A 24745-nucleotide genomic window follows, 5' to 3' on the forward strand; every position below is an offset into this window, starting at 1 on the left:
CAGGGCATGATGGGCGGATTGGGCCGGAAGCAGCATGGCGGCTTCACTGCCCCGGACTCAGGTAAGTGCCGTGTGTCGAGTTTAGTGTGTCAGACAGAGGTTAGGAGTGTTGGCGTGCACCGGGGAGTGAGCGTGAAGCCGCGCGGGGTCCCCGGTGTGTGAGTGGCGGTGTGTGGGGTTCGGAGTTGTCACACTCGGTGGGTGACACTGAGGGGTTGGGGCAGGAGGGCTCTGGGAGTGCCCTGCCAGTGAGGACACCGAGTCGGGCTGTTGGGAAAGTTCTGTGGCGTTTAATCAGACGCGAGGGAAGGGGCAGCGCCAGAAGCAGCTGTACTACAACTCCCATTACTCCCCAGCAAGCCGCCAGCCCTAGCTGTATGAAGTGTAAACAATACATGTATATACAGATTTATTCATACATCTTACAGGGCATGGAGTCGGGGGCTCTACATTATTATGTTTCCATGGAGCCTCAGAGATTGTTTGCAGCAGGCAGTGTGTAAAGATATGTAGTAATACATCCTCGTTAATATCTGAATAATTAATGAGTCAATTAATGCAAAACTAATCAACGGGTTTAACGGCGCACAGAAACCGTCATGCAGCGTTTATTCTTTAGTTTTTACACTCTGTGGTTTATAACCAAATTTTTCTTTTAATGAATTCCTGTTTTTTGGCAGTTAAGTTAAATATGATTTTCTTAATGCATCCACCAGGCAGCCGAATACTGCTAGTGGGATCTAGTTCTATAAAAAGAAAAAAATATTTGTGCAAGTTGCCTTATGTCCATAGCAACTACACTCAGTAGAAAAAGTTCCATCGGTTGCCATGGTGATACTCAATTCAAACCTTGTAACACAATCACTTTTTCAACTTTATTAATAAACTCCCTCGCCATCGTGTTTTACTGTGCTTTTGTTTTGCGATTTTGTTCTTATATACAACCGCCAAGAAGTGTGCTTCCAGTTCTGAGGTCACTGATATCTTTTAATGTGATGTCATAGTGCAACAAAGCATTGTACACACACAATTCTCCAGGTATACACCCAAGACGTACTAAACAGTACCATTCGCTTATTATCAAACTTTACGTAATCATTATTTTGATAAAGATAGCAATAAATAACATAAAAACAAAATTTAATGTTAAATGTGTTTTGTATTTTTTTCCCCTGGATATTTTAAGTAAGCTGTTGTACTTCTGCGTTGGATACATATAATTATTCTGTGTACCTTCTAAATATTTAGAAAATGTATATTTTTTTTAAACATTTATTTACGTAGCGCCAACAGTTTTCACAGCACTTTTTACAGTCCATAGAGAGGGCCCGGCTCACAGGTTTATCGTCTGGATTATATATAATATAAATATTTTGGGTGGAGCGGCACCTACGTTTCTGAAAGGCGTGGGGTTTAAATGAACTGGAAGTTGTCGTCGTCGTCGCTGGTGCTCAGTCTGTAACATGGGGTCTCACGCCACCGGTCAGCGTGTAGGGCTGGAAACGGGAACCGGTTTTGTTAGTGGCTGTTTTAATTGGGTAGGTTCTCTACGGACCTTTATGATTCACCGCACCTATTTACATTACCTAACAAGCATATGAACCGTATGGAGTGAGTAAAAAAGGCCATTCCAACGTGTTCTTCTAGTTAGCCCAGAAAGACATGCGCCGGTTGATTTACCCCCCTTTCTCTAGGGCATCCTTCCAATCCGCTCTGTTAGGGGTATTTGGAGACTGATGTTGTGGTATTAAGGGTGTTATACAGTACTCGGTACAATGCTAAATATTTGTGTGTAATTAAACCATGTTACACAATAATTATGGCTCTGTGTTGTTTAGGTGACTCGGTGGATCTGGCGGCCGTGCCCTTTGATGTCTGTGTGTTCCGGCGTCATGCGGGTTTTGTTGGGGACCTTTTCTAATGTTACCGATACATATGACATGATCTGCTGAAATGTTTTGAAACCGGCGTTTCTGTCCACGGCAGCTGAACGTTCTGCGTTCTGCGGCTAAGAAATATCCCATCCTTCCCTTATCAGGCTAAATTCATAGCCCGTGCCACGAGATCATTCGTTTTTATATCTGTGTGGATATAAAACAGATATTCTCCCAAATCGATGCCTGTGATGTGTTATCACGTAGTGGGCTTCTTTCATACCATGTGCTGGCTGTATAGACCCTGCTAGATCAGTAATGAAGCGTATGGTGTGTTAAGGACACTTGAAGACGTCCGTCCTGTAGGTGACCTGCAGACAGCTCTGGGTGAACTATATACACTTTTTTTCTCTCAATCTTCAGACTTAGGCTCGCTTTGTTTCATTTTCAAGGTAGCATTTTGTTTTATTAAGGAAAATGCATAAGCCGGTGATTAGTGTGAGCGCTGGAGTCCTGTAAGTGGATGGGAGTGCTTGGTGTTTCCCTCTTGCATTCTTTAAATACCACCAAAGGCCATTCTCTTCCAGCCTAAAGGGAATCTGTCATGTCTGAGATTTATGTCTCGTCTATGTTGCCCCGGTAACATCCCATACTATTTTTATTTTTGTAACTGTGTTCGTTTACAACGGCTTTGCTTTAAATCATCTTGAATACGTATCCATTTGTATCCTGAGCTCACCCTCTTATTCTAGCTCCTCGTTGTAAATCCTTACCAGAGTGTGTCCGCTTTCATCTCCTGGGAGAAAGTCAGGCGAATCAGCATAAGGAGAGCATTTGGCAGAAGGTTAGGGCCACTTAAACTCAAGGGAACCAGTTTATTATTTATTGATGTGTATAGCACCATCATATTCCATAGCGTTGTACAACGCCATTTGCTTATTGTTGTTTTAGTCCTTATTTTAAAGTATAAACCAGTATACATCACTTGGCCGTGGCCTTTACTGCACAACTTACCTTTGCTTATTTTGTCAACTCTTAGAGGTTGTTTATATAATATATGTGTGTATGTGTTTGTGTGTGTGTAGAAAGTAACGTAAGGCTGGATGTAAAGTTTTTCTATGCCTTTTGCACAGCTTGCTGTTGGTTCGAAAGGAATGATATTGAGCAGAACCTTTTATAAAGTGTTTTGTCAGGACAAAATGTAACAGCTCTGTCCTAGGAAATAGGTCAGTCCTTATACACAACCTGTTTCACAAAATCACCACACCCCGTGGCAAGGAAAGGGTTTCTTTAGTGGTTCATTGGACGTGTTCTCACTGGCTGCTCGGGGAAAGCTGTAATCCGGCATTTCTAGGGTTACATATTGGATGGGACGTTATTGCGGGTTCAGCATATGATGTTTCCAAAGATAACCTTCATTGCAGCGGCTGGAAGGACAAGTATTTCCAGGCATCGTATCCAAGCCTTTCAGTTAGCGGGGAAACTATTCGCTGGCGTGCCGCGCTAAGCCCACATTTTGGAATTTTGTTATGTTCACCAAATAAACGGGTTCATGCAGTTTCCAGCTGCTTACCCCGTGATAGCCAGAAAGGCACGTCTCTGATCCATGGAAGAGACTCGCAAGGCTTTTTGTAGTACGGGATACTCCCTCGCTTTGTTGTCATGGGATCAAGCACCGTAAAGTTTGTTAGCCGTTGGAACCTGTTTAACTTCTACGTGCGACTGTTGTAATTTCTACATAAAAATCAGAATCGGCGGGAGCAGCGAGACCGAATAGAGACTGCTCGTCCTTATCTGACCGTTACATGCCTGATTCCTCCTGTCCCCTCCCAGCAGCCCAAACTATCACACACCGGAGCCTGTTCCTTTTGGCTTCACGTGCTGAAACCATGAAAATATCCAACTGTGTGTGTGTGTACCATGTATGTATATGTGTGTATATATATAATTACACACACACACCATTTCCTCTTTAAGGTTCTCCTGTGGACCTGCGTCCAACTGGACCACGCAGGAGCCCGGTGCACAGAACTGGCCACGTTCAGTCAATGAGCCGGCGAGGTCAGGCGAAACGAAGCAGTTTATTATTACAGGGATTTGGGGACATAGTTTGCATCGCTGATCCCGCGTGTGACTGACAATCCGTAACATGGTTAGACACAGAGACACTTTGTAGGAAGCGTGGGGAAGTCAGGGAATTTCCATAATGTGTATTGTTTTATATTCTCCTGTCACCGTGTATCACCAGTGTCCGTGCTCGGTTTCCATTTAGAAGGGTTGGTTTTGTTTGCCTCTTTTGGGAAAATTATCAATACGTTCTCAGAATGGAAACAATAGAAACTTTGTGACTCATTTCAGAAACGAATTAGGAAGAACAGACCCACCGTGTAAGCCCTACGCGTTTTACCATGACCGCAGCTATCTGCCGTTAAAGCCTCGCTAAAGAAGCATGTACATTAAAGTAATTATTGTTTTATATAGCGCCTTTATATTTTGCAGCGCTGTACTATGAGTCTTTCATAGGCCCTCCAGCTGCTGCAGGACTACATCTCCCATAATGCTCTTTCAGCTAAGGGGCTGGCTGAAGAGTATGGGAGATGTTGGACGCCCCGAGCAAAGAAATACTTGCTACACTACGACTTTTTATTTTAACTGGCTGCATGATTTTGTTCCCTGGTTCTCTTTGATGATTCTGACGTTCAAGATATGTCGGTTTCAGCAGAGTTCTGTATCTGATCGTTCAGGAAAGCGGTGGCGGCCCAATGTCGCCCTTTTGCCAGTTTACCACATTTTTCACATGATATTTTCTGAAGTCCTTGGCGGCAGCTTAGCCCGTGTAGGCAAATGCCAGAACCTAATAACTGGAAACGAGCCATTGCTTTTCTTGGCTGGCCATTTAAAGCTCCCATGAACAGAACCATAAATTGAAACATTTCTGCATGAAATGGTGGGGACATTATAAAGACCTTGCAGAAATATAGCTATTAATATATAATATAGCTGTTATAGCTGTTAATCCATAATATAGAGAAGATTAAATGACCATTGTTCCCATTCATTTTTTGTTCTGTTTTTTGAGTGGATACACGGGGGTTAAGGAGAAACTAGCTAATTATGGAAAATGTGGCTTTACTACTTTATAGAATAACTGGTAATAAATTACAAATTATAGATTAATCATGTATTATTTAACAGAAACCACGAATCAGTGTGACACTTTATTGTGGCCAAAAGACTCTAAAAGAAATTTCAATGACAAATGATACGTATGATATACAGAATATCCATATATATCACGTACATATTTGTTCTTGACCATTAAATTATATATCATTTAACCCCTTAAGGACAATGGGCTGTCCCTAAACCCATTGAAAATAATGCATTTTGAGTCATTAAGGGGTTAAACACATATAAACATTTTTGTTTTATTTTTTATGTATGTTTTAATATAGTGTAAGCTCTTCATTCCTGAAAATCTTTGAATCTTGCACTTTCTCCCAAGTAAGACAATGTTACTTCGGTCTCTGTAGAGTCAGATGGTCCTGCTTGATATAATAATTTCATGTAATAATAAGCTTTATAAATGGCCCAGAAAATAAGAGCAGATAAATTTCCTTTTTTATTGCAGTGAGAAATAAAATCAGTGTTGGGTTCAGCAGATCGGAGGAATGCTGTATAAAGTACTTATTTTTAGCGCCGTATACGTTATTACGCTACGCAGCTTATTAGAAAATGACTTCTGTGTGCAAAACGCGAATGGGATAATGACTTGGGGAAGTCGATAACGTGCTAGAAAATACGGGGAAATGTCTGGAAGCGATAAGCGCGAGGGAATGCCGAGTCAGCAGTGTGCTGCGTGTTATGTTTGCTGGATCTTTCTTCGCCGGTTTCCTGGTGGATGAACAGATTGGGTCTGTTTTTTATTTATTTTTTTGTAGTACATTCCTTTCTCGGCCGTGTAAAGGAAATCTGCTGTGCGAGCGCTCGATGGCTCGCTGCGGCCCGTGGCTGGACTTTGTGTTTCAGCTCCAGTATGGAGGTCCTTTCCTACGAGCTTCTGCTGCAGGAAGCACTTGGCCCTGTATAATGTATAGTTAAATCAGTGAGGTTTCTTTAACGCCCCCTCGCCCCCAATTATACATTACATGAGGCAAGCTTGGTTGGTGGAACCTTCAAGCATTGGCCCTTCATAATGAGTAGTGAAGTGGTTGAAATCGCAACTCTCCCCTTAGTGAATAAAGCCTTGTGTGCTTGTTCAACCGGTGATATTTTAGTCTCTAAATGAAAACTACCTGCGGCAGATAACTCAACATTATAAGATACGGTGTCGGTGTAGCATAAAGCCATTGGTTCGCTGTGCGTCTGGAGAAATATTGAATGTGCCTGATGTTTCATAAAATCTAATCCGACCGCTATCAGAAATGTGTCCAAATTATACTGGTGAAGCAGAAATGACCTTTTTTTTTTGTATCTTTTTTTGCCTCCCCAGATCCCGAGTAACAATGCAGTATACGAAAAATACTTCCATCAGGTTAGTTTACGTGTGTTGGGGTAAAGTAAAAATCAAATATGCGTTTATAACTTAACGTCCGGAATAGAGAGCCAAAAAATGTGAGTGTGAGCGGGGTATATTCAGCGACGTGCTTGTAAACACTCAAATAAAAAGCAAGAACACGCATACATCTTCCTGGGAAATGTGTACTTTTAAGATTAAGTGCTTCTTTTAAGACTAGATGGCAAAGCATATGCAATTTCACCTGTTTTCAAGGATTACCTGTATATTTCATATAAGATATACCATATTGGTCTGAAAGTAGGCAAAACACCCTTAAATGCGAAGGAATTTGCGAATACAAATGTGATTTCCTATAGGTGAGTGTGTGTATGAGTGTAGGTCGTATATGTTATGTTTGTTGTGCGGGGAGATGATTGCTCTTTATAAATATGGCTGACGCTCATTTGTTTTCCCCTTTTAGGTGGAGTCTGGTAACTCTGGACGAGTATTGGCTTCAGATGCTGCACTTTTCTTGAAGAAATCCGGTCTCCCGGACCTGGTGTTGGGAAAAGTAAGTTGTTTATCTTCTGCTCTCTGGACCAAAATACTGAAACGATACATTTAGCCTCAAATCTTGAGGTGAGACATCTGTGGGGCCCATGGTTGCTCTCCCAGCAATAAAATAAAATAATTTTTTGGTGTGGGTGAGAGATACTTCATCCCCGTGTTTGTATAAGTTACCAGATCCTTGTGTAGTGATGTCTGATGTTTTCTATTCTTGGATAGCGGGTTATCTGTGTGCGCGGATGTCTGCTATCTACTCGCACAGATTCTTGGTTTTGTTTCCTGTTTCCAGAAACTGACACCGATATTTTTCCTTCTGTGTACAGATTTGGGATTTAGCAGATAAAGACAGCAAAGGATATTTGAACAAACAGGTAACGTGATTTAGTGTTTGTGTTAAATCATTCTAGTGTCATAAGGTGGGCTTCGTTACATACAAAACTATTTTCAAACAATGAAATAAATGTTTCATCGCCTCCTAAAAACATGTTCTTCTGTTTATTATAAATGTCCCAAAGTCAGTACCATCATTTTATAGTTTATAGTGCTGTGAAATATTTGTGTGTCTGTGTGTGTATGTATGTATGTATATATATGTTTTTTAATTTTTTTTGTGGTTGCAAAAAAGAGATTGGTTTTAGCCAAGAAGAAGCCGAAGACAAAATTATTTAACATTATTTAACTCCACTTAAGGGGAGTGAAAACTAAATAAAAGCTCCCAACTCACTGGACGCATCGTGAATAATAACACGCATTGCCTCTGAGGTATCTCTCTGTGCGCTCGTTGCTTGCACGGGAGGAAGTTTTAGGAATCACCTCTTCTTGTTTGTTGCAGGAGTTTTTTGCAGCCCTGCAGCTGGTGGCCTGTGCGCAGAATGGGATGGACGTTTCTCTCGGTAGTCTTAAAATGGTGGTTCCGCCACCCAGATTTGTAAGAAAACATATTTATATTCGTTTTGTTTCAAAATGTATTCCAGCCATTTGTTAAATAAAGCATCCTGTTTGCCCCAAATTATTTTTTTTCAGATGGGTTGGGGGGGGGGATTATAACTTGTATATATTGATATAGATCTGTATAGCAGTATCATATTCCACAGCGCTGTACAAAGCTAGAAGCTTGCTCTTAAATCTAGTTACCAAATATGTAGTTTGTAAAAATAGTTCATATAATCATAGGTACGGTAGTAAATAAGGTCCCATATTCCTAAAAACATGCGTGTGGTGGGGACTGGGGAGTACACACAGCGGCATCCCGGGTTAAAGGCAGAAGGTGGGATTCCCTTAAGGCAAAGTGATGCGATTAAATGTAGCGAGGATGATGTAATAGATTGCACATATTTCCTTCCCTTTTCAGCATGATAACGCAAGTCCAGCCTTGGTAGGACCGGCAGTTTCTGCAGACATTCCATGGGCTGTCAAGGTGAGTCTCAGGAGCCAGCTTCAGGAGCCCCCGCCGGTTGGTGAATTCTTGTAGATATTTAAATCAATCCTGTACAATTTACCCGCACCACTCAAGGTTTAGACGAAAGTGCCAAGTGGTCCTTAAAGGGCCGTATGTATATATTGTAGTCAAAGATGGGCGGGCCCCAGTAATTATATCATCGAGGGTTCTAGAATGATCCCGCTTCCCACTAAATATCATCTCGGCTCATAAAACAGGTAGAAGAAAAGACCAAGTACGATGCCATCTTCGACAGTTTGAACCCAGTGAATGGTTTCTTGTCCGGAGAGAAGGTGAAACCGGTGCTGCTCAATTCAAAGCTCTCTGTGGATGTTCTCGGCAGGGTGAGTGCTTGCGATGCTCTTCCGCTTCTCATCTGTCCTTTTAGGGTTCTTTTTATGAGAAAACATGCCTTTTTTGTTCCATCCAGGTCTGGGAGTTAAGCGACATCGATCGCGATGGGCTGCTGGACAGAGATGAATTTGCCGTTGTAAGTAAATCTGCTGTTTTGAGTGTGGACTGGTGCCGTATAAATGCTACGTTTAGCTGAGCTGTCCTTATAGCAGAGCAGCATGCCAGACTATCGAACTTAAGAACACAAAGAATTTAAAGAAATGTATGATGATGTCATACCTATGAAAAACGTTATTCCTCATGTCTCTCTTCAAAACCATATCGCCTCCCATTGATAGATATAATTATAAAGTCTACTTCTTAAGGAGCTCTGAGCTGCTCATTCCTCTGTATCGCATCTAAACCAGTGTGCATTCATTAAAGATATGCTTTAAAGAAGGCCCTTTTTTCCTAGGCCATGTTTTTGGTTTATTCCGCCCTCGAGAAGGAGCCAGTACCCATGTCATTACCGTCTGCTCTGGTGCCACCGTCGAAAAGGAAAGCAAGCAGCTCTGCTACATCGCTGCCAATCATTCCTCCTCTCCCGATGCCGCCTTCCAAAGAGCCGCGCCATCCATTGTCACCAGTAGGGATCCTGCCAACAAAAGCCCCCGTGGCTCAGGTGAGAAGTGTGTGTGTGTATGTATATGTTTATGTTTATATATACACGCGTATGTATGCCTTTTTTAATGTGATCTATAATACAATGTGCACATATATTTTTGTTCTGCTTTTTAGTGGGTCGTGTCACAAGTAGAAAAAAACAAATATGATGAGATCTTCCAGAAACTAGACAAAGATATGGACGGCCTTGTTTCTGGGATAGAAGTGCGGGAAATATTCTTGAAAACTGGATTACCCTCTGCATTACTTGCCCACATCTGGTAAATATGTCGAGCTCTAAAGAGTGTTTGCTGTTATTATTATTATTATTATTATTATTATTATTATTTAAACTTTAAAAACTGAAGTCCGTCCAGTATTCCTGCCCACACGAGTGGTCCACCATGGCTCACACACGCACGCACATCTGGTAATGTAATACATGGAACAATAGTGCAACTATCTACTTTTTTGGAATCCAATTAGTATGAATGCCATTCGAAAGATGAAATGTTACCTCAAAAAATAATAATTTAAGAAAACACAGATGTAATGCTGCCTCAGTATCGTGTCTGTAGATTAAATGTCTTTCCGTTGACCCGGCGCAGGTCTCTGTGCGACACAAAGGACTGTGGGAAGCTTTCCAAGGAGCAGTTTGCCCTGTCTTTCCACTTCATCAATCAAAAGCTGTTAAAGGGTGTTGACCCTCCTCATGTTCTTACACCTGAAATGATCCCTCCATCAGAGAGAGCTGCAGCAGCCAAGGTGAGGACGGATTAACACATTGGCCCTATATATAAATACATGTTTAGAGTCTGTCTAAATATCAAACGTACAAAAATATCAGCGCTAACAGTACAATATTTTGAAATATAACTTCCGTTTGCTGCACAGACGCTCGTGTGTGTTATGTAGGTTTCTATTGCGACAATTCCATGGATTAGATGCTTTTATAGGGTTGGCCTGAGTCTAGGGATGGCCTCTAAACCCTGTACTATAGGTAGATAAAAGTATGTGACCTTAAATTGCTTGCTGTAGCCCCATCATTTCTTATTTTTATAGCTGCAGCAGATCCTGTTCTGGAGAACGTGGTTATATTCGATGCAAGTACAGTTGAGGGGATATGTTTGTTGGCTGAATTATAGCGCAAGACAACTTGGATCTCTTTAGGCGTGTTATATTTTAAACCGCGATATAACTAACCATAACCAAGCAACATTTTTATCATTTAGCTAACCATGACAAAGTATTGTGAGAATGGTGAACGCTTTGTAGGGTAAAAATGACTCCGCGGATTGAGCAATCTCTCGACGTGAAGCTTGGAGGACAGAAGCATTAAGATGCACAAATGGATCCAACAAAGCAGAAGAAGGAAGTCTGTCTAAAAGTAGATGACATGTTAGGAGAGTCATAGTCTACATGTGTTGGTGGAAACTTGCGCGGTATAGCCATAATGCTATCCTGAATATAAGATCAGACCAAGAACCAACTAAGGTGCAGACTAGGTGGGCCTAATGGTGATCTGCTATTTTTCTGAATGTGACTGTTCATCTGCAACAAAATCTCTAAAATACAAAATAACTGTCTCTTGCTGCTGAGACATACCTGTCTGCATGATCTGTGCCAAATAAAAGGGCAGGTAATCGTTGTGGTTCTACCGCAGGCAGAAAATAACAGACTATGTTCCAAGGTCTAGCGTTAAATGTCATCGAAGCAAAGAATGGCTTTATAAGAATTTTTGGGGGGAATCAAACTTTCTCATTCTGGATATCGCCATTTAAATATTTTTAGCCAAGTACCCCAAACACCTGCATCTCACCTAAAATGTACGGAACATATGTTTTCTATGAAGCACCGATAGGAACATGTGAAACCGGAAAAAATTCTAAAGTCTACCCTTAATTGTCCCAAAGGTTATTTAACTTTATTTCTTTTCGAAACTACAGATTTTACAAACTCCAATGATGTTACTTGGAGGAACGTTATTTATGGCTTATTGTGTTGCTGCACTAACAGACTGTCCCGGTTTGTTTGCTTTCTTTGCTCCGTCGTTTAGCTTTCTGGATTATTTATTTCCATCTGCCTCAATCTGCTTTCCGCCTCGCTCTTATTCCTAACTTTCACCTCTCCGGTGCTGCCTTTGCAAGGTTAGAAATTTTGCTGTTTGATATGTTTTTGGCTTGTTTTACGCAATCCTTTATTAAACCCTGTCTATTGGATAAGGGGGGTATAATTTGGGATCCATACAACAGACTTTCATATCGCAAAAGGAAAGAAAGGTAATTTACACACAAGAGCCGAGCAGAGGTACACAGCCAGGCAATGAGTTAGGACCGGAGGTATACCATGCATGATCAGCTGTACCGCTAAGCTACTGCTCTGGGGCTGTGCTAATTACTTGGTAAAGTTATTCATTGTGAGAGAAGCTTTATTTTCATACACGTTCAAACTTTACTCACCAGTCTTAACAGCGTTAATTTGTATGAAATTATTGTATCTGGGCAGATGAAGTAGACTGGTGTCAGACGACACTATGCATATTTCACATAATCTGAAATGTAGCTAACTCGGCACCTAGAACATTGAGTGGTTACCCTAGAACATTGAGAGGTTAACCTAGAACATTGAGAGGTTACGGTGTTTCTGCTGTGACTTACTCCATCTGTCCAACGGTAGATCCCTGGAGCTTCATCTGTCTGGTGGTACTTAAGCGAATTCCCCACGATTATGAGACTAGCGCTAGGCCAGGTCTAGCAAGTATTACTGGCGGTTTAAATACCCGGTTGGCGGTGGGACAAAAGACTGAGCTGGCATCGCAATCACGCAGGGGTCGGGGAGGCGACTAGAAATTGATGTAGGATGCAGATTCTTGGTAAAGAGGAAACTGTAACTGGAGGAAATGTTAAATATCTTCATGAAAACCCTAATGATTTGACTTATTTGTGTTATACTGTGACGTGCTCTTCCCATACACAACCCCGACACATCCCTGTTCAGAGTTATACCAATGTCTGTCTTCTATATATCAGTTTTGGTGTATTTCACAAAAATCACCCTTGGTCTAGATCTCCATGTTGCAATACCTGTGTTAAATGGGAACCTTTTTTATTAAAAAAAAAAACAAAAACAAACATTGGGCGATATTATAAGGAGGGACTGAAAAACATCCTGGGAGCGCTGAAGCCGTGCAGGCGGTTACTCGCTGGATTTGACATAGAGAAATGCAGCCGTTGGCAATCCATAAGCAGTGGGCAACCTCTGTCACGCTCTGCTAGCCAAGGAGTATATTGGGAATTATAGTCTTAAACCACAAGTTAGATGTCTTCCTTGTGACTATAGTGTTCTTTGGAACTAAGCAGCGCTCAGACAACTATTCGAAAGGAAGACATTGTAATTAAATTCTCTTAATTTTATTGAAACCTTCCTGCTTCCTTCTGCAGGGTCTGTTGCCCCGCCGTGTTGTCGTATTACGCCGTGTTGTCGTATTGTCTGTGTCTTCTACCTGTCTCTCACGACTCGTCTCTTCCATGCTCACATCTCTCGATTCCAACAGCTGCTCAAAGGACAAACCGTTAGGCCATGGTGGGTTTGGGTTCCACAAGGCCGGGCTAGCCCAGTGTCTGCCTTGATTTGAAGTCTGACCCAGCGCTTGCGTTGCTGGATTTATTCCCCATTCACGTCAGTAGGGCTCTCATTGACAGAGCTCCATAGCTGTATTCGGTATTAGACTACAAGTGTTCGTTTTGTCTTGTCCGTAATGCATTGCATTTTCACTGTGACCGTGAGGCCCTGATAGGCTAAACGTATTCTCCTGATCAACATGTAACTAATCGTGCCCTAACGCTACCTCGTCTTACAGATCCCCTCCGCACCCAGCCCCGTAGCAGATTTCTCCGCTATTAAAGAACTAGATCACCTAAATAACGAGATTGTGGATTTACAGAGGTGAGTAAAAAATATTCTTTCGAACCAAAAAATATTTTATACAGCACGTTTTTATAAAATTGTTGTACGTGTCCCCTGGTTAACGACTCATTTGTTAATTACTATAAGATCTTGGCTATAATACGAGCTTTTGAGTTATTAAAAGTACATTTTTAAAGAAAGTGTTGGGTAGAGGTAATGTACTTTTCATATACAGCCCCTCCCTGACTGTAAAAGGGTAATGTGCATGAAATGTATGTTAGTGAATAATATTTAATTAACATATTATTGATCTCTATAGTGCCCTCATATTCCAAAGAGCTGTAATTATATATATATATATGTATATATGTGTGTGTATGTGTATATATATATATATATATATAATATATAATATACATTTCTTAGGAATAGATGGTGTTGGCCATGTTGCGATTTTGTAGTCGGAGGAACAGTATCCTGTCAGAAAGGTTAAAAGTAACACGCAAAATCCCCAAAAGTATATTTTCTGTTTTGATAAATTCCTATAAATTTCCTTATTTAAGGATTATGGATTTTTGGTCAGATCTCACTCCCAGTAGTATAAAAAGGTTTGAACTTTCTGTCGTTATGAGAATAGTAACCTAAAGATACGGTGCATTTAGCGCGGTTTGCTTTTTGTTTATAAAGACGTAGTAATTAGGGGATATAGCTATAATATTTTAGGAGGTAAAAGGAACAATATAACCCTAATCTTCTGGCTGTATTCTCCAGCGTCGCCCGTTTCCATGACGTTTGCCCGTCAAGGGACTTTGCTTTTGGTTGCTGGGGGATCTCCGCAGAGGATTTAGTGCTTGCTTTAGCACGCTTAGGACTGCGCTTCGTGTACTTGTGTCATGTTAGGAGACCGGTGTCCTTACCGGTGCCGCATCTTCCGGTAACATAACGGTCACACAGCCAGATACTTCAACGGTTTCCACTTCCCTGGCTGTGAAAATACTGGAAAGCGAGTTGTCTGCATTGTGTAAATCATGAGCTTCTGGCAAACAAAGGGTTAGTAGGCAGATTCTGTTTGTGTCCCATGGGTGTAAAGTAGCCATTAGACACAGCAGCTGATCTCTAGCAATGATTTAACTCTTTTTCTGCCAGTGTGATTCATACGATCGGCGATCCTTCTTCACAGTGAAAAGCGAAAGTCTGTATGATTCTCCTTTGAGACGTAGTTCTAATGCCCTTTAGGATTCTGAGCTTTCGAAGGAGCGAGAATCGCGTGGTTACCTCTCCGTAGATCTGCACTCTGCTTTTATTGACGTTCCGTTTAATTACAAGCGGAGTCCATCTGTTATAGTTTTGGGCCAACGATGGTTGTCTGCAATGTTGCGTGTATTGCGGGAGTGCTTAAAGTCTCCACAGCGTCGCTCGGCATCTGACTTTCGGTAAGTGAGCGGAGTCAGGCTGCTGTGCCGTGGTTTGGGGGTTAATCAGAGCGTGGTTATTGGAGGGGAAATGTACTGGGTGGGTCTGGGCTTATTGGGGCGGAATAAATAAAGGCCCTCTGGCCAGAAGTTAAACTGAGCTGGCTGTCAGGCGCGTTATCTGACCTGCTAACAAGGCATTTGTGTGGATGAGAAACATTGCTCAGGCTGTAGCGTTTAAAGGGGCTGTTCCACTTCTAATATAATCGCAACCTCTCTGTCTGCTTTTGTGCCGCGTAATACTTGTTAATGTTTAGAAAATGTTTAATAAGACTACATTTTACACAATTATTATTTTTGGGAATAATAATCATTGTAGAATGATGTTCCTAATGGATATTTCTACTGGCGGCATCTTTGTGGTTTGAGTGTAAAGGAGTGCAGGCTTTCTGGAGCTTGGCTTTAGTTTATTCTTACATTGAGTATATTGAGTGAGTTCCTTTCATTCTTTCACCTGGTAACATGTGGATTGTTGTGTTTCATATGTATCGTATGAAGGTGACCTTGCTTTCCGCGTTTCTATAGCTCACTTCATAATGCAAAGTGAAGTCAAGGAATTGAACCCACAACTCTCCTGTTATAGCACCCTTTAGTGAATAAACCCAATGTTGTGCGTCTTTGTGCTGCATCGTAAGGAGCTATATTATAGATTTTTTTTTTTAATGAATCATTAGTGAATACTATGAATAAGCTGATTTGTATGCAAATCCAAGTGCAGCAGAAAACTAGTAACCGTAACCGAGCTTATCTTATCAAACAAGTTATGTTTCCATAAGGGAAATGTCGCGGGTATAGATCCCTCTACACGGAGATCCTATTTCGTTGCCATACGATTGTGTAATTTATATCGGCTGCCATACATTGGTTACCACTGTGGCAGTGAAAGGGTTAAAGATACAGAAAAGGCTCAATAGCAGGATTTTAAAATGCAGTTAAACGTGCAGAATTGTGTTCCTTTGTAGGCTCCTTTCCACAAAAAAACATAGGCGATTGTAATTATTAGTGTGCTTGTGAAGCACCAACATATCCTGTAGTGCTGTACAGCAGGGAATGCACAGGGGGCATTTTAATTCCATTTCTATGAGTTTAAGTCTGCCGAATCACCAAACTAAACAGATCCCAGAATCAAATATCGTTTAAATATCAAATCTGGTATCATTGCACAGCGCTGTGGAATATGATGGCGCTATATATTAGGAAATCGATATGGTTCCCTCCCGGGAGCTGAGGGTTTGTCTGTACGTGTTATGGTGTTTATTTATAGCTTTAGATGTTTATGATGGTCGTGGCCTCTGGTCAGTTAAATGTTCTGCCTGAGCTTCTCCTCCCAGCCGAATCCTCGGCGTTTAGCATTTTCGGATTTCTCCTTAGCAACAGTGAGCTGAACACAGGCGCACACTTTCATCGATTTCCCTGTCCCCTCCCCCGCTTCTCCCATTCTGCCACAATGAGGCATCGCGCTTAGAACATACCCCAGCGTCGTATCTCGCTGACACTACTGCCTGTTGGCTTGGGGGGTCTCCACCATGTATTTGAAGTGGGATTCGGGTTTAGGCGGCTGGATCAGCATGCCGGCCGTGTCTGATGTTCTGCGATATTCCTGTATGGTTTGCTGGTCTTCTAGGGAGAAGACGAGCGTGGAGCAGGAGCTGAACGAGAAGGAAGAGGCTGTGAAGCAGAGGACAAGCGAGGTCCAGGTAAGAGAAGGCAGTCGAGAACCCGGGAGCTGTCGGCTACCCTCTATAATTATCCTGTTCTAGACTGTGACGGCGCGGTATAGCCCGGGATGCAGAACTAACATTATATATGAAACATATTTTATTGAGGATTCTCCCGTATTCCGCCCACAGCATCTTCTGAAGTCTATATGCGGCACCCGCCTCCCATACGGAAGATGTTTGTTGCCTAAAGTGCTTGGTTTGCATACGTCATGAAACCATAGGCTGTATTACGCATGTAATATGCACCGGCTGCTCCTCGATCTGCTATTAAAAACCTTGTTTTGTGTTTTAATCTTTTTTTTTTACCCCTGGCCACAATGCATTTTTATGACAGATTGTTTATGTACCTAGTTGTGAGCGAAGAGGGATATTTAATATTTATTTAGACCGCAGTTTTACAACAAAGCAATAGCGTTGATGGTTGGAAGAACTCTGAGTGTATATTCTATAGCGGGGTATTATGTGAAATACATTATTATAAATACATCTTGCTTGGGACACGCAGAGCCGTTGTCGGCTTCCTCCCATGAACACCGATACGAGCCGTCACATCGATAACCTTTACTCTGCAAGAATAGAGATTGTCTCTGAAGCCGGATCTATTGATTGAGTATACATTTCTTGACACAATTAGGAGGAAAGAGCTGCAAAGTTATGCTTAAAATTGAGCTGCGGTGTATTCACTAAGGATGTCCTAAACAAAGCTACGATAATGGAGGAAAGGAGGGCTATGAAAATATTGTGGCAGGTTGCCTTTGAGTGTCCTGCTTTGCTAGCGCGAGCCTTTACTGATTTTCCACTCTGTTGCGGTTGTATGCGTCCGGCCCCCGGCATACGTATATTAATGTATCGGAATGCTGTGTTAAGTGGAACAGGCCCACGCTATTGCTTTAATTCTTTGGCAGCTATAACCTGATCTGTTTATTTTTTGGCTTACAGAAGGCCCATAATGCAGCTCTGCAAAGTCACTTTAGGCCTTGATTTAAGTTGCTGCTATTGGGACATATGCCATTTTTTTTAAGGGGCCTATGCTTAGAATTAGTCCGTGCGTCCCCTCCTTTGCCTTGGTAAGCCTGTAGGCTTTTATGGCTGTCACTAAGGTAGAAATGGTATGGCTTAACTTAAATACTTTTTCAGCCAGGGATACCTGCAGACCACCGAGCTGCGTCGTAACCAGGGCCATCCGCTACAGAAAAAGCTAAATAAGGGAGCATGAAAAAGTGGAGTTTATCAGAGATTTCCAGAATACCGTGACACGTTCAGCTTATTCCCACCATGGTCTTCACCTTATGGCATTAACAATGACATCATTCTTCCCGCTTACCGGCTCATATCATTAACCCTTCACACAGCCATTCTATATTACCCTATTTCGAAAAACAAACATGCAAACGGTTTCTTTCCCCTCCTGTGATCAGACTTATCTACTGTTTCATTCACACCCATATTTCTGTATCCTCCTTTCCCATACTGATAAGTCTGCTCTTTCACCCCCGTAACTTTAACCCCTTGTGTCCCCGCCCATGTCATAGCCTTATAATTAACCATCGCTTTTCTATTATCCCGTTCCTCCCAGATACAGTATTCTACACTGTTAGGAAGAGTAATTTAAGTACACTCCATTTATACACACTTTCTTAACAGGTTCTGTAAGAATCACCGTGCCGGTTAATGGGTTCCAGTAGAAGCTGGCTCCTGCAGGCTTCTCTCTGGGTGGGGGGGTGAGAGTTCATCTTCCTGGAAAGCTAAATTTTGCTCGCAAGAATAAATGCCAGCGGCGACGTGGATTGGAAACTAAAATGATGAGCGTGTGTGACATGTGACGGGAGAATGCCATGTTTTGTAGGACCTTCAGGATGAAGTGGAGCGAGAGAGCGTCAATCTGCAGAGGCTTCAAGCACAGAAGAAAGAGGTGCTGGACGTATTGCAGGGATTGGACGAGCAGAAAGAAAAACTCGAGAGCGAACTTCACGAGCTAAGACAGAAATGTGAAGAGGAGACTCGTCTGGTAAGTACACATTTTAGACTGTGGGCTACTCATCAACTAAGCTCCAGGGGCAGAATGCCTCCTTTAAACTTCCATAACATTCCTTTTCTCAGGCTTAGAATATTAGGGGTATTTAGTCAAAATCAATAGGTTTTTATATTGACCCAACACCGAATAAGATTCTTGGAGTGACATAAACTTTCTTATCCATAGAGGTCTTACCTTCAGATCTTTAACATCTGAATATGAGACCTCTGACAGTTAATGTTTTGGCTCAACATGGCTATGTCCGTTCTCCTTATTCAAGTCTAGAAAGGAGAATGATCATCGTGGCTCATGTATACCACCATGTTTTTCTTACCCATACGCAGATCTCTTCCCTGAAGACAGAGGTAGCTAGTCAAGAGACACAGATTTGTTCTTATGAGGACGAGCTAACCAAGGCCAAGGAGGAGCTGAGCCGACTTCAGGACGAGACCGTGCAGCTGGAGGAGAGTCTGAAGTCTGGGAAGGCACGGCTGGCACCGCTCGAGCAGGAGCTACAGGAATCCCAGCTGGAGATCCGTTCAGTAAGTCATTTACTAACAAGCCCCCTGATATCTGAAGACCGCCTCTCTGTTGGAGTTACTGTTATTATCTTTACTTTATATACAATACATATATTCAAGCGGAATGTCGAGACAAAAGAATAGACAAAGATGATCCTTTACATTAGGTGACAAGGGTCCTGCTTACCATCTTGAGATTTTTATTCCTGTGATCTATCCACTCGTAGTGTTAAAAACCTTTATTTTGTGGTATATTGTGGGGGTTTATAATTGCATATTATATCACTTAAAGGGACATACTTTTCACATACTGTTTTTGTATGAACCCTGCTCCGTGGTGGTAGCTTAAAGTCCCATCTACGTCTGCTATAATTATTTCAGGTTCAGATGAAACTACAAGAACTGAAGGTTACTGAAAACCACATCGGAGATGATCTGCGGTGGCAAAGTCATGCGGAACTGCCGATGGTGAACGGAACGGCGGATCACTCGAGCCTTAGCAATAGCAGCAGTGAACCTACTAATCTCCACGAGAGTACCGGGTACGACAGCCCGGCCCAGCCTGAGCATCAGAGCCGCAACTCGCCGGTGAGTGTCTACATCAGATCGTCATAGTAACGGTGTGACAAATCACAATATTTCAGACAGGGCTTGGCAGGTTACTTGCATGTGTTGGGACCAGTCGCAAAATGGCGGCGCTGTCATGTCGCATGATGCCGCTGAGCGACTGCCTACTGGCAATGCATAGATAGAAAAGAGACGGCTGCCGGGAACACGGATTGTCTTTATATAGAGCCGGTTATTGTCCAGCAGGTAAAACTGTAAGCCTCACAAAGCTGAATAGGAATGTAAATGAGTACAGTCTTTTCCAGTTAAGGCTATGGTTTTGTGGTTTGCATATTGGTAGTATTGTCCTGAGCATGAACCAGTATATACAATGCCTGTAAATGCCCCATGAGCACCTTTTATATCTTATATAGTCTTGAATTTCCCATTTAATGTTTTAGGTGAGGAGCAGCCCAGAAATAACCCCGAACTCTGGAAGTGACGAGGAAAGAAAAGATGAGAGTCCACAGCCACAAGTTATTGAAAAAGTACGTTTATCTTCGCATGCTTTATGACTTTCTGCACGTTTTGTGTGGTAAAGGTTACTATTTATGATAATTGATTTAAGTTCCAAATGCTTGCACTCATTGCTGAGCAGAGCTCTGGTGTCTCCTGTAACGGTGGAGATGGTTTACATTTAAGCTGTAGTTCCCTGTGTTGTGGCTCACAGGTCCCACTTTTTGTCTTGCTATGTCCTAATTTCTGTTCATATACATTCAGATTTATGTTTTGGGAGCCGCTAATCACCTGGGAACTTACTGTTCTGCCATGGACAGCTTTCCCTTCTATGTAGTTGTTAGAGGGGACAGAGCCCTGTCGCAGGAGGTGGGGACCAGCTTCTATGGTTGGCAAACCTTAACTGCTTTATTACAATTCCCACAAGATGGATATTTCAATGAGATACGGAATGCCATGGCAACTCTATATTACCATCTACAGCTGGGGTCTCTGACCTTAACTATATGCAAAATAACAGTTTTCAGCTGCTCTCTTAAAAAATAATTTTGGAGATCAGGTATATATATTTTTTTACTTTTTATTCAGTGTATTTGGGGGGCATAATTGTGCTATATTTATACATATAGCACTCCTCCCCATGTGCAGGAGCTGTCAATCAATATTATTAAAACAAATGTATCATCATAGATGGGACTGCTGTTTTTCTTAAATACATTTGCCTGTGGATTGTCCCATGTTGTTCTCTCCTTTTTTTAGGCTACTTTCCAAATGGATCCTTTTGAGTCAAAGCAAAGTGCTCCCCCGCCATCTTCCATTCAGGAGTCCGGTCTGGATTTCTTCCAGAGCGACCCTTTTGTAGGCAGTAAGTCCAGATTTGCAGCAAGGATATTACAAACAGAATGTGAGATATTTCACTTCATCACTTTCACTCATTTGTTGTCGTTCCACAGGTGACCCATTCAATGACGACCCATTTGGAAAAATAGGTGAATGGATATTTGTGTTTCTTTGGGTTTTTTCCTCCTCATTACGTTTCTGTTCATATCCGTTAGAACACTTGTCTTGTTTCTTAATCTTTATTTCCTTTCAGATCCGTTTGGCGGGGATCCTTTCAAAGACTCTGATCCTTTTGCATCCGATGACTTTTTCAAGCAGCCTTCAGCGGATCTTTTCATGTCCTCTAAAGCCGACCCGTTCTCCTCCACGATATCGGAAAGCAGCTTTACCGCTGTATGTATGCCTTTTCTGTATACCAGCTCTTTGTTTATTATCTGTGTATCTATGAACCCAATATTCAGGTAAATCAGTCTAATGCCAACACCACCTTCCACCCACTTCTAGTGTATCACCCCACGCCTGTGATTTATTGTGTGTATGTGTATATACGAAACTGCAATGTATATAAACCTGAATTATATACACGATGTAGAGTTTGACTTGGTTTATCTTTTCATAGACTTTAGCACAAGCCGTGGAACGACAGCTACAATTGAGTGTTGTAGTTATACTTTCATGGTTTAAATGAAATGTGTTCTTTAATCTAAAATGTTATTTTTTTATGTTTATTGAAAGAAAGGAAATTGCATAAATCTAGAGCAAAGAAACTTTGCCAGCAATTTTGTCATTTGACATCAACACCAGTCATTGAAGCAAAACGTCAAATGACGTGTGTGTTGTTGGGTGTGTGTGTGTGTATATATATTTATATATATATATATATTTATATATATATATATATTATCCATATTCTATATAAAGAACACAGCGCTCCAGGGATGTTGCAAGTGAATCCACTCTTTTAAGTGCGATAACTGATGAGGTGGAAGCACAAACGTTTCGGGGTACACAAACTCCTTTGTCAATAACGGGGGAGATTACTATCAAAGCACAACTTATTATGATTATATTATAACCCTGCCACGGACAAAGAATTAACACTTCAGTCTTGGAGAGACTTGCTTTTTGTGAACGTTGGTTAACGTACGTCTTGATTTCAGGGAGAAGCAGTAAAAAGCAACGATCCCTTCGCTCCTGGTGGGATAGTCGTATCGGCCGCCAGTGAATCCGGTGAGTTGGTATCTTGGCAGCTCCCCTCTCTTCTGTTTCTAGGTTCTTTGTCACGCTCTGGATGTCTGAGTAATTAGGCAGGTTAGCAGCACAAGTGAAAGAATGGACTACACCTCCCATGAAGCTTTGAGGCATTTGTACACTGAGCATCATGGGAATTATAGTCCAAGAGCAGCTGTGGAACATATCTGCCCTGTTCTGCACTACAGTATCTCCTCCGCATGCAGTAACGCAGATACTTGTCCTTTTGTTATATGTCAAGTGGCTTTAGCTCTATCCACAATGTATATTTCTTTATTTCAGCGAATGAGGATCCGTTTGCATCTGTGTTTGGTAATGAGTCGTTTGGAAGTGGATTTGCTGACTTTAGCACATTGACAAAGGTAAATGCACATTAGACGACCTTTATTGTTATTCTAAAAGGCTTGGGATTACTAAATTAGGCATATCATATATTTTGAAAGAGTTACTCAGGCGTTTCTTAAAATCAGGGAGAATATTGTTAGACTGAAAAAATAAATGGGCAGACATGTAACATGTGACGGACATCTCCATTCTTCTTCTTTAGTTGTATATTAATATTTTTTTATTTGTGCTCACAGACGACCAGTGAGACAGACCCTTTCAGCGCCACTTTGCCCTTCAAAGAAAAGATGGCTTTCAGCAGCAAGAACGTTTTTGAAGATGAAGCCTCACAACCAGAAGACGTTCCTCCTGCACTACCCCCAAAAACTGGAACCCCTACACGGCCCGGCCCTCCCCCACTAGGTAAGGAAACCAGCAAGAGACGGTTCTTCCATCCGGTGTGAAGCTGCGATGGTCCTTACGAAGGTGGGCTTTCACCCCGTGCCAAGCATGGCTTAGTAAACATGACATGACATATTTAAGAATGCCCACTGTGAAAATGAATGTAAGTGGTAAATGTGCCATTTAAATGATTTTTAGGTAAGAGGCCTTCTTCCCGGGCTGCAGATTCTTCAGACCCGTTCAAGAACAGCGATCCTTTCCAGCAGTTTAGTGTCAGTTTCCCCAGCGAGGCAGAATCTGACCTGTTCTCTTCCAGAAAAGGGACAGACAAGGCTGCGGGCCTCAATAATTTTAACACTGTAAGTATTAACTGATCCTAGAGGCAATCAAGACTTTAGCATCTCCCTGCTTTTTCTGTGATATATATATATGTGTATATATGTATATATGTGTGTGTGTGTGTGTATATATATATATGTGTATTATATGATTTGCAGAATTTTACCTCTGTTGTATTATTTTTCTTTTCTTTCCTATTTATCCTGCAAAAACAAGTAACATGTAGAAGACTAACTTACATCTCAAACACCCCATGACACAAACACATCTACCCCCGTACCTTCCAAACAAGTAGCTGGGGCAAAAGCATCACATGTGAGTGGAGTGTGAGCGGTTACTGAAAAGGTTGCCTGTATCCCAGTATTACGGAGTTGCTTTAACAAGCCTACGATGCAGTGATACAGTAAAGACTGCGCTTATTGTATCTCCTAGGATCAGGTTTCCTCCTTATATTATGCCCTATTTTTACATAACCCGCAGAGATTGCTGTCCAAAGCCCTAATTTTACTCTAACTACCCGTCTGATGTTTACTTTGCCTTAATGTAAATCTTCTGAAGGGAGAACGAAATTGTTTAGAAATATTTCTATTGGTTTTGCGTGTCACAAAGTATCAGTCTGTGTTTTAGTTGCACGTATTTGGTCTGCCTAAAGACATATGCTCGGTGCTTTTTTGGGTTACCAGTGATTGAATGTCTGGTGGCCTGTGGCTTTCACGTTCTGTGTGCAGGGTGATACATTGTGACACAAAAGGGAACTAGGACTTTTCAATTGTTTGGTTATGATTTCTTTTCTTATGGGTTTTTTCACTCGTTCCACAGTTTAAAACCAGCTTTTTAAACGTACCACAAAGATGAAAGAAAAGTTGACACATTTTGAGAGTTTGGAACTGGTCATGAAAATATAATTGACAAATAATTCATAGTGAACAGGCAAAATAAGATGCATAGACCGTGTGTGTACATATAATATAAATATTACACACCGGTCTGTAATATACATTTATGCTACTATGTTTTTTTTTCTTTTATAATTTTATACAACTAAAGATTTTTTTTTGCCTGTGCATGTCTTAAAATCTACAGTATGAATCCGAGGATGATATGATTGAGTGGGCGAAACGGGAGAGCGAGCGAGAAGAGGAGGAGAGGCTCACGAGGCTAAAGCAGCAGGAACAGGAGGACCTGGAGCTTGCTATAGCACTCAGCAAATCCGAGATATCCGATGCGTGAGCGACAGCCTGGCTGCGGGGGGTCTGCTGTCAACACCGAACTTATTCTTTCTGAACATATCGAAGATAGTTTGCAAAGTCTACCTACGCTTAGAAGTATTTAAATATCCTATTGACCCTTGGTTTGCTAGATGGGGGGCAAATGTAGCTTTCTGACCTTGTAATATATAAACTGGCGATGAATCCCTTCATGTCGTGAATGTGGCTGAGGAGTGATACTTTGTATTTTAGTGATCTGACAGTGTTTTCCAAATCAGCCCTGCATATTACACGGTGTCATTGACAAAAGTG

At 41.7% G+C, this 24745-nt stretch overlaps 1 protein-coding gene across 1 annotated transcript; it reads left to right on the forward strand.

Annotated features, from left to right (window-relative positions):
• EPS15 (epidermal growth factor receptor pathway substrate 15) lies at nucleotides 1-24745 on the forward strand. The gene is made up of 25 exons (XM_053469841.1): nucleotides 1-61; nucleotides 6367-6408; nucleotides 6854-6943; nucleotides 7263-7310; nucleotides 7772-7867; nucleotides 8291-8356; nucleotides 8596-8721; nucleotides 8808-8867; nucleotides 9186-9392; nucleotides 9509-9654; nucleotides 9982-10138; nucleotides 13233-13318; nucleotides 16376-16448; nucleotides 18319-18480; nucleotides 18831-19028; nucleotides 19389-19595; nucleotides 20015-20101; nucleotides 20829-20934; nucleotides 21023-21058; nucleotides 21163-21302; nucleotides 22070-22139; nucleotides 22443-22522; nucleotides 22742-22907; nucleotides 23085-23245; nucleotides 24309-24745. The coding sequence occupies exons 1-25, from the start codon at nucleotides 35-37 to the stop codon at nucleotides 24453-24455; spliced, it is 2784 nt and encodes a 927-aa protein (XP_053325816.1). The 5' UTR covers nucleotides 1-34; the 3' UTR covers nucleotides 24456-24745.

This window comes from Spea bombifrons, chromosome 6 (genome assembly GCF_027358695.1).
Source record: "Spea bombifrons isolate aSpeBom1 chromosome 6, aSpeBom1.2.pri, whole genome shotgun sequence".
Lineage (NCBI taxonomy): Eukaryota > Metazoa > Chordata > Amphibia > Anura > Pelobatidae > Spea > Spea bombifrons.